The following is a 10,952-nucleotide window of genomic DNA, read 5'->3' as shown; positions in this document are numbered from 1 at the left end:
TGTGTTTAACACGTTGCATGCCACTGATGGCGATAGAAGTCTAATTCATTTAAATCAGGAAGACTGGCTGTGAATGCTCATGTTTTAGTGCCATTGACAGTGCTAGTCCAATTCATTTTGACTGGATGCTCCCTCACAGTCAAATGGATTGAACGTCTAGTTCCATTGGACTGGATGCTCCCTCACAGTCAAATGGATTGGACGTCTAGTTCCGTCAATGGCAGCCAATCAGTTAAATGAGTGCCCTGTAAGGGTAATGGGGGATAATTTTTTTTAAAAAATCCTAATCGTTGCATTAAAGCGTGAAGTGATGATTCTACATTTGGCAAGATTTCATTCAGAACGAACAATATGCAGGATTCGAGAAAAAACACATTTATTCACATTTGTTTTCTGTATATACAATATTATTTACACGTGAAATATGATTGACAAGTTTATGATAAATACAAAAGCATTAACCTCAAGACATAATTCAACCTCTAAAAATCTAACTTCAACAGGAATACTGTTTATTAATTAAAAAATTAATCATAGACTTGTGATTTCTGCTTGCGTTATCCCAGCATCTTTTGCCATGGCATAAAAATGACCTCGTTTTTCAAGCAGATTACTCGGCGAATCAAATTCCACAATCCTACCGGCATCGAGCACCATCACCCTGAGGACAAGGAACACAGATATTTAGTTTGCGTACCCGTAGGCCACATGCAGCATAAATAAGTGAAATTGACAACAATCAACCTTGAGCTGTCCATGATGCTGTGCAGGCGATGGGCAATAGTGAGAATGGTGCAGTGCGTAAACTCTTTCCTGATTGTCGTTTGGATCAGGTTGTCAGTCTCCAGATCCACAGCTGCCGTAGCCTCATCCAGGATTAATATGCGGGACTTCCTGAGCAGTGCCCTGGCCAAACACAGCAGCTGTCTCTGTCCAACACTGAGTGTGTTGAGGGACACAAAGGAAAGATGAATGAATTCATTAGGTTGGTAATATTGTGTCGTCTTCCAAATGTTTGTATCCTTACAAAAAAGAATTGAGATGGGCATTTATCTTTCACTACTTAGCGCTATCCATGATAGGTCTTGGTCCCTAACTTAACAGTCATATCATAAGATGTGGTTAAATTGCTAAAATAGTACACATTTGAACTCTGCTAGGAATACAGAGATCTTTGAAGGAATGTGCTCAACCAAGATCTACCTTAGATTCTCGCCTCCTTCTGCCACCTCATGCTGCAATCCCTCCTGCAGCCCTGCTACATAGTCCTTAAGATGGGAGAGCTCCAGAACTCTCCAGAGTTCCTCGTCACTGGATCTGTCAAATGGATCCAGGTTCATCCTTAAGGTTCCAGAAAACAACACTGGATCCTGCACCGGATTGACATAATCAGTAATCTGTATTTGGAGCCATGTAAGATAATGGTATTGTGCAGTGTTGTTTTCGTTGTTTTTGTTATAGTCACTGACTATAAGGAAAATATCTCGTCAACTAACAATTTTATATGACGCTGATGAGACGATAAAGAGCTAAAAACGTGTTTTGGGAGACTAAAACATAGAAGACTAATGCCAGTTTTCGTCTGACGAGACAACAAAGAAAAGAAAATGCACAATAGCGACAAATGTTCACATTGTCTGACATTTTATGTGTAGTTAGCTTGAATCGTAGCAGTGTCTAGCTGTGTCACTCATGTGACGTGCTGCTGCCCTCCAGTCTGCAGGCTTGCACACATGGTAAGATTTGTTTTCAATGTTGCTTTAGCCTTTAAAGATCTGTGCTGAGTGATTATAACACACTAAATGTAAGTCGTAGTGTTAGAATAGCATTTGCGTTAACAGTCTATTGCTAAAGGCAGCGTACTCTTTAACTCTCGGACAACTTTTTTTTTTTTACTTACAGTTTGTGGCATCCAGGTAGGTATAATTAATTGAAAATAATGTACTGTTATGCTGCCGAGTGTGCATCATCACCAAATTGGTGCTGCGTTATGTGCTCGTCCGTCAATGTTCATTCGAAATAGTTGGAAACCTTTAATTATTTATCTTTTGGAGTCTTTTTTTTATTTATTTTACAGACGAAAATATTTTGAGTAAACGTCGACTAAAACTGGACTAAATTAGTCTTGAATTTTCGTCAACAAAAACTAGACGAAGACAAACACATTTTGAGATGACTAAACTAAGACTAAGACTAATATGTATTATCGTCCAAAAGACTTAGACTAAAACGAAAATTAAAGGGCTGCCAAAAACAACACTCGTATCGTGTGTGTACCTGAGGTATGATAGTCAGGTTATTTCTTAGGTCATGTAGGCCTATTTTGGAAATATCAACACCGTCTATGAGAATGCGACCCTCAGCAGCTTCGATGATTCGGAACAAACAGTTGGTCAGACTAGATTTCCCAGCTCCCGTGCGGCCCACAATACCAATCTGCAAGCAAAAATTTGGTTTGAGTTAATAAAATAGTTCTGATTAACTGATTAAATTCAGATTTGATTTATTTAAAATTAAAGCCAAACCTTCTCAGTGGAACCAATGTCACAGGAGATGCCATGCAGTACTAGATCCAACCCGGGTCTATAACGGACCTTGTAGTTTTCAAACTGTAATCTTCCTGCCTCAGGCCACGTCTTTGCTGGTCGGGTATCAGTCACCCACTTGGCCTACAGTCACAAAAATGTCACACTAAAGTGGGGCCTCTATGTGAAGATGTTTATTTTAAGAGATGTCAAAGAGATATAGTCATGTAAGTTCATGTAAATTAATCGGATAAATGTCACTTTTTTCAATTACATTCACAATTTAACTTGAAGTTCTTTTAGGCATGTTGTAAGTAACAATAAAGACAAAATGGATGACTATTTCCTTCAAAAATAATATCTTATTACAGCTTCCTCACTTAACTGTAGTCTACAACTGTAATGTTTTAAGTACATACAACCTGTTAACGTTTTTAATAAAGGTTCTGAGTGTAAAACAAATAATTTCTCAGTACACAAATCAGACAAAAGTCCTGTTCCTTCAAATTAAACAAAAAAAGTGTTGCTGATTGACATTTTTTTTTACTTGTGGGCAAAGTGTGGATATAAATTGTGTAAATGATTCATTAAACAAACTAAACAACACAATTGAATGAGGAGGCAGACTGTAATGAATCTGTTTTCTTTACCAAACAGTTTCAACGAACACACTCTTGTATGAGTTTGAATGGGAGTTTGTGTTGAAAGGAGACTAAGTTGTTATATGAATGGGTTTATGTGTGTAGTTTCTTTATAAAAAGAAATGAGACAAAATTAGAATCTAACAATAACTCAAGTGCTAATATGCTTCTCCAAAACATAATACAAACGGACACTTAACACACTGATTAGCATAATCGCTAACTAGCTTTGTGCTCTGTGCTAAGTACCGTAGTAACGTCTCATCAACAAAGAATACAAACAATTGGCTTCCTTTACTCACTCACTTCTGACGGAGGCACGCTGGATCTAACAACATTTTGTAATATTATTTATTCAGCAGCAACCCAACCTGAGTGTAGCAGTGAACTTTCTCTTGCTCTAATCACTTCCACGCGCGAGCAGCCTCACATTAATATTAATATTGATCAATTTTAATGGATTTAATCGTTAAACGTTGCATCCTTATTATATATCCTCAGTTTATGTTTATATTAAAATGTGCTGAACATGTGCTGAACATGTATTTCTTGCAATGAGAGTAGAAACAAAGTGCTATTCATTGCCAGCCGCTATGTCGCTTTTGCATTGATGTATTTACCTCATTTTCAATGCTGCTGTATTCACTCACTCGCTCCACGGCAACAATATTGGTCTCTAGCTCTGATGTCATCCGAACAAGCCAGTTCAGTGTTTGGGTTACCTACAAATCCCAAATCACAAACAGAACAGGCATTACAATAACAGTGTCACGTGATCTTGTGTGCACGTGGCACAGTGGGTAGCAAACGTCATCCGGCAACCGACACTGGCTACCACTGTCGAAGTTTCTTAAGGTAATGTAAAGTGCTTTGGGCATGGTAAAACATTTGGATAAAAGTACATTATATGTAGCCTTCTTTGTCATTAGCATCAGGGCTACTTACATTAAGAGAGTAGGATATGGAAAGGCCAACTAGGCCGCTGTCCAGACTATCCCTGGAAATAACGGCAAGCAGAGCAGCAAAAAACACCACCAGATTTCCCACAAACTCCAAACGAATAGCCAGCCACCTACACATGGAACAAACATGCATAAGAGCTTCACCACCACTGAGCAACACTCATCAATGAGTCCCTGACCTGTTTGATACTATCCAAGGGTAGACACTTTTTAGGTTCTCGTCCATGGTGGTTTCATTGTGCTGAAGGAACCTTTCTTGATGGCCGTAAGCTCTTATCACAGACAGGCCTGACACTGTCTCACCAAAGTGGGAATATATGGGAGAGCGTGACACTGAGTCAAGGCGTCGGAGCTGCCTTGATGTTGCTACATAAAAACGCTGAATGAAGAGGTCAAGAGAGGGGAAAAAAAACATTTTAAAAATGAGGATGGGGGGGGGGTTCACATTTACCACTATTTTAGAACCCATAGTGCCTATAACAAGAACACCAAATACATTACATTACAATGTATGTTTGTATATAGTCATTAGAGGTGTGCAAAATTTCCGATTCTTAGATTATTCGCGATTCGGCCGTGGAAGATTCGAGAACGATTCACAAACATTCAAATTCTGATTATTAAAATATGCGAAGTAAAGCGGAAGTACACAACACTCAGCGCGCCGCGCGGTCTTCGGGACGGAACGGAGCGAGAGTAGCTAAACATCATGCTTCCCATTACCCGGCCCCTCGGGTAATGCCAATGCTCAACTCACGGCTCTAGCTCAACTCATGCAACAAGATAAAAAAACACAACAACATACCTGAATGCTGCCGAAAAGCTACTTCAAAGTACATCCATATAATGTTACGGTGGATATCATTTATACAGTGCCTTGCAAAAGTATTCGGCCCCCTTGAACCTTGCAACCTTTCGCCACATTTCAGGCTTCAAACATAAAGATATAAAATTTTAATTTTTTGTCAAGAATCAACAACAAGTGGGACACAATCGTGAAGTGGAACAACATTTATTGGATAATTTCAACTTTTTTAACAAATAAAAAACTGAAAAGTGGGGCGTGCAATATTATTCGGCCCCCTTGCGTTAATACTTTGTAGCGCCACCTTTTGCTTCAATTACAGCTGCAAGTCGCTTGGGGTATGTTTCTATCAGTTTTGCACATCGAGAGACTGACATTCTTGCCCATTCTTCCTTGCAAAACAGCTCGAGCTCAGTGAGGTTGGATGGAGAGTGTTTGTGAACAGCAGTCTTCAGCTCTTTCCGCAGATTCTCGATTGGATTCAGGTCTGGACTTTGACTTGGCCATTCTAACACCTGGATACGTTTATTTTTGAACCATTCCATTGTAGATTTGGCTTTATGTTTTGGATCATTGTCCTGTTGGAAGATAAATCTCCGTCCCAGTCTCAGGTCTTGTGCAGATACCAACAGGTTTTCTTCCAGAATCTTCCTGTATTTGGCTTCATCCATCTTCCCGTCAATTTTAACCATCTTCCCTGTCCCTGCTGAAGAAAAGCAGGCCCAAACCATGATGCTGCCACCACCATGTTTGACAGCGGGGATGGTGTGTTCAGGGTGATGAGCTGTGTTGTTTTATGCCAAACATATCGTTTTGCATTGTGGCCAAAAAGTTCAATTTTGGTTTCATCTGACCAGAGCACCTTCTTCCACATGTTTGGTGTGTCTCCCAGGTGGCTTGTGGCAAACTTTAAATGAGACTTTTTATGGATATCTTTGAGAAATGGCTTTCTTCTTGCCACTCTTCCATAAAGGCCAGATTTGTGCAGTGTACGACTGATTGTTGTCCTATGGACAGACTCTCCCACCTCAGCTGTAGATCTCTGCAGTTCATCCAGAGTGATCATGGGCCTCTTGGCTGCATCTCTGATCAGTTTTCTCCTTGTTTGAGAAGAAAGTTTGGAAGGACGGCCGGGTCTTGGTAGATTTGCAGTGGTCTAATGCTCCTTCAATTTCAATATGATGGCTTGCACAGTGCTCCTTGAGATGTTTAAAGCTTGGGAAATCTTTTTGTATCCAAATCCGGCTTTAAACTTCTCCACAACAGTATCTCGAACCTGCCTGGTGTGTTCCTTGGTTTTCATAATGCTCTCTGCACTTTAAACAGAACCCTGAGACTATCACAGAGCAGGTGCATTTATACGGAGACTTGATTACACACAGGTGGATTCTATTTATCATCATCGGTCATTTAGGACAACATTGGATCATTCAGAGATCCTCACTGAACTTCTGGAGTGAGTTTGCTGCACTGAAAGTAAAGGGGCCGAATAATATTGCATGCCCCACTTTTCAGTTTTTTATTTGTTAAAAAAGTTTAAATCATCCAATAAATGTTGTTCCACTTCACGATTGTGTCCCACTTGTTGTTGATTCTTGACAAAAAAATTAAATTTTATATCTTTATGTTTGAAGCCTGAAATGTGGCGAAAGGTTGCAAGATTCAATGGGGCCGAATACTTTTGCAAGGCACTGTATAGGACTAGATGTAATATAGATTTGGTAGTGTTAGCAGCACATCTACAAAAAGCTAGATGCGGGTGTTATAAACGGCCGTCATCTTAAAGCAGTACACTTCCCTGCAAGGCTGTTGTAGCGAACCTTCCAAGCAAACCTAATTAAGTTTTTATCTAAAATACTCCTAAATCTTTAAAATAGTTTTAAAACTTTCACATGTCGAAAGTAGACAAAAGGGAAATTATGGAATAACGGTAGCAATTTTAACAAATTTAACGGTTGATTCACAACATTAAATTAATTGAATGTAGTTTAAAGCTGCTGATACAGAATGGGGACTGGAGTTTTTTATTTAATGTTATTTTTGTATATTTGTTTACTGCTATATGTTAACTTGATACTGAAATAGTAGTGTGGTTTAGCCTGAGAGTATTTTTGAACAATTTTGGAACTAATGTACAAAACATTAAAAAAAAAAAAAAAAAAAAAAAAAAAGAGGGAAAAAAAGGAGGGGGGTGCATCAATCATCAATAATCGTTTTATAATCGAATCGGAGCCTCTGAATCGTAATCGTAATCGAATCGTTAGGTGCCCAAAGATTCCCAGCTCTAATTGTCATCATCATCGGTATCATGACATTGACAGTTACAAGATAGCATTGTGATATGACCAACCCGAAGAAAACCGAAGAAAAGACAAGGGCTGACGGGAGAAGCCTGGGCTTATCAAATCCCGTACCCATTAGACCAAGGACGCACATCATTACATAATAGAGTAGGCATTTCACATTGTGGTACATGTACAGTATTTTTTTTTTTTAATGTTTTTTTCTTTTTTTTTTTACATATATATATATTTTTTTTCACTGATTCGATGTAACACTTGGGTAAAGTTGTCAATCATCTGTTTGCTCATTGATTAGGGTGAGATTGTCTGCTTTGTTAAATCTAGACGTGAAAGTGTTGGCCGTACATGGGCGTTGGCTCGATGTAGGTCGCATTGCTGACAAAATCCTGTCCAGTGTACTTAGCGACCAGTTTAGCAGCTCATTTGTACACAATTTTTGCAGATTTAATCAAAGGTGGACAGCATTCACGTATGTCAGCAGTTGAATGTTCTGTCTTTGCGACAGAGCTGATTATTAGGGCATGTTACGACTACCTTATCTTTAGGCTCATAAATTACTCCACTATTTGTTATGGGAACACTATGTGGTGTCTGTGTGTCTGGCAAAACGCCTTTGTTTGACTCTCGTGCGTTTTTGTTTTTTTTCAATACTGGAGGTCAATCATGGTAGCGACTGAGAATACTGTCCTTTATTTTCTTTTAAACGCTGCTAGGGACCCTATGTTGGTCAGTGCAGGATCAAGAGCATTCCAGAGGCGAGCGCCTATGCTGGTAATCGAAAATGATTTGAAGGTAGTTCTAACATTCATTCATTCATTCATTTTCCATGCCGCTTATTCCTCACGAGGGTCGCGGAGGTGCTGGAGCCTATCCCAGCTAACTTCGGGCAGTAGGCAGGAGACACCCTGAATTGGTTGCCAGCCAATCGCAGTAGTTCTAACATGGTCATAGGTAAACGGATTGTACCCTCTCAAATCATAATTCAATTCCCTTGTCCCTTCCCTTATCAAATCATAAAATTTAAAAAACTTGGATTTGATGTTTGACAATGCAAAAAAGGAAGCATACCCATGTTACAGAATGCAGTAGAAAATGAATGATTGAATTCTAATCAACCAACTTATTTTAAAATGGGTGATGTTTTTTAATAATTTTATTGAAGTAAAATTCCATCCAATTAAAAAATAAAAGAAAATATTAAAATCCTAGATATAGTTACCATTTAAACCAGTTTATTTCAATTTGTGTTTGATGGATGGTACTGTTTAAGGATGTCAAAACTCAATTTCGGTAAGACAGAACTGAAAATACATTTTCACTCTTTGATTTTAGCAAAATGTATGATGTTCATGCAGGGTTTGCTAAGACTTGTGATTTACGCCACACATGTCATGTAAAAGTAATTTTTTTTTTTTTGCCTTGGATAAGTGTAGTTAAAGCTCAAGTCTCCTGCCCTGTGGACCATTTCAAAGTATCCTTGAGCAATACAGTACAATGATCCCTCAGTATTTCGCGCTTCCAAGTCTCATCTCTCAGTCCATCGTAGAATTTTTCCAATTAATAAAAATAATAATAGAGATAGCTCCTACAGACATTGTGCCACGGCTTCCCGTAAGGGGCCAGGCCAGGCAGAGCGTCGCGGAAGATTTCACTGCGATAAACTCAAAAATGTGCTGTGCTGTAACGCCGGATTTAGGTGGAAACAGGGTGAAAGTTTTAGTGCATACAAGAAGGCAGGAATGTCTCAAGAGTGATTTGGTTGAGGATTCAAGGTAATTATTATATAAAATAGCACCATGCATGCACTTTGAAACGTAAAAAAAAAAAAAAAAAATGAAATGAAATGAATGCAAAAAATTTGCGTAATTTTACCTTAAAATTTTCACGAAAAATGAATGATAACTGCCCAGTTTTTTGCTTTTAACCAATAAACTAGACTGTTTTACGTTCATATCATGTTCATAAATTGTGGGTTTTACTCATCAATTTACAAGAATTTTCAATTTAAAAAGCTCTTTGTATCTATATACAATAGCGGGACTTTACATTCAAATAATCAGGTCATTTTCGGCCAACTGCCCGTTTTTTTGGGCAAAAAATAGTAATTTAGACATTCTGCGTCCATACAAAAAAGGCCTTTGTGTTTTATTTTATGTAAAATTTCAATCTAAAAACGACAAGGGCCAGATAGTTGGCTAAACGTGCTGAGGCAACAGTAACATCGGAATTCAATTCAATCAGAAGTTGTGATTGTATATAGCAAAATGCTAAATGTAGCTTTTGTTGAGTAAAATTAAGATGATTCTGCATGCTTTCCTCAAGTATTTAGTTTCTAATGTGAAAATTGATGGATTTATTAGCTGTTGAAAACTTGTGTCAAAATTGCTCTAAATAAACATTTTTTTAAAAATCGCTATTTTGGGCAAAAACTTATTCGACTTGGAATTTTTTCATGCTGCTGCTTACAGAGACCCATATATGCCTAAGGGAGGTGCTTGTTTTGGTTTTAGGTCGCTAGCGGCTTTGGTTTTGAAAAATATTTGAATTATAAGTTTTTGAAATTGGCCCCCTAAGGAGCCGCCCAACGCCCCGTTTCCAGTCAACCGATAGTGAAGTCTATGAGAAATGTTAAGATATATGCATGTACTGTGAACATGTACAAATCATTGTTTTCTTTCATATGTCTCTTATTTATATCAGAATTATTACATTTGCAGTGCTTCGAAACCACTTATTAAAACATATACGGTAATTAAAAAAAGAAAAAGAAAAAAAAAAGTAAACGCAAATAAGCTCTGCCTCTACTTCGTGAATTTTCAATTTTCGGGTGGAGAGTTGGGGGGTCCACATGACAAGGGATCACTGTATGCTTAAACCCACGTTGCTCTTGATGCAGCGTCATCAGCAGGTGAATGAGAATTCCTTAACCACTGTATCATTTACCATTACGTTCTTAGCGATACAGTATCATGTTTTTTCCCCCATATACAGTTGTGGTCAAAAGTTTACATACACTTGTGAAGAACATAATGTCATGGCTCTCTTGAGTTTCCAGTTATTTCTACAACTCTGATTTTTCTCTGATAGAGTGATTAGAACAGATACTTCTTTGTCACAAAAAACATTCATGAAGTTTGGTTCTTTTATGACTTTATTATGGGTGAACAGAAAAAAAGTGATCAAATCTGCTGGGTCAAAAATATACATACAGCAGCGCTAATATTTGGTAACATGTCCCTTGGCCATTTTCACTTCAATTAGGCGCTTTTGGTAGCCATCCACAAGCTTCTGGTTGAATCTTTGACCACTCCTCTTGACAGAATTGGTGCAGTTCAGTTAAATTTGATGGCTTTCTGACATGGACTTGTTTCTTCAGCATTGTCCACAAGTTCTCAATGGGGTTTAAGTCAGGACTTTGGGAAGGCCATTTGAAAACCTTAATTCTAGCCTGATTTAGCCATTCCATTACCACTTTTGATGTGTGTTTGGGGTCATTGTCCTGTTGGAACACCCAACTGCGCCCAAGACCCAATCTTCGGGCTGATGACGTTAGGTTATTTTGAAGAATTTGAAGGTAATCCTCCTTCTTCATTATCCTATTTACTCTCTGTAAAGCACCAGTTCCATTGGCAGCGAAACAGCCCCACAGCATAATACTACCACCACCGTGCTTGACGGTAGGCATGGTGTACTTGGGGTTAATGGCCTCACCTTTT

General features: G+C 38.5%; 1 protein-coding gene across 1 annotated transcript in view; it reads right to left on the bottom strand.

Moving 5' to 3' along the window:
- Positions 1 to 361: 361 nt before the first annotated feature.
- Positions 362 to 10,952, bottom strand: part of abcc2 (ATP-binding cassette, sub-family C (CFTR/MRP), member 2) — a 36,902-nt gene continuing 26,311 nt past the window's right edge. The window contains exons 25-32 of the mRNA XM_057848179.1: positions 4,308 to 4,507; positions 4,112 to 4,238; positions 3,787 to 3,888; positions 2,526 to 2,669; positions 2,278 to 2,436; positions 1,204 to 1,370; positions 745 to 939; positions 362 to 661 (exon numbers count right to left, since the gene is read on the bottom strand). Of these exons, the coding sequence (XP_057704162.1) occupies positions 532 to 661; positions 745 to 939; positions 1,204 to 1,370; positions 2,278 to 2,436; positions 2,526 to 2,669; positions 3,787 to 3,888; positions 4,112 to 4,238; positions 4,308 to 4,507 (1,224 nt within the window). The 3' untranslated portion in view covers positions 362 to 531. The remainder of the gene's footprint in view (positions 662 to 744; positions 940 to 1,203; positions 1,371 to 2,277; positions 2,437 to 2,525; positions 2,670 to 3,786; positions 3,889 to 4,111; positions 4,239 to 4,307; positions 4,508 to 10,952) is intronic.

Source organism: Corythoichthys intestinalis, chromosome 10, assembly GCF_030265065.1.
Source record: "Corythoichthys intestinalis isolate RoL2023-P3 chromosome 10, ASM3026506v1, whole genome shotgun sequence".
Classification (NCBI taxonomy): domain Eukaryota; kingdom Metazoa; phylum Chordata; class Actinopteri; order Syngnathiformes; family Syngnathidae; genus Corythoichthys; species Corythoichthys intestinalis.
The sequence above is the reverse complement of the archived record's forward strand: the minus strand, read 5'-3'. Positions and strand labels throughout refer to the sequence as shown.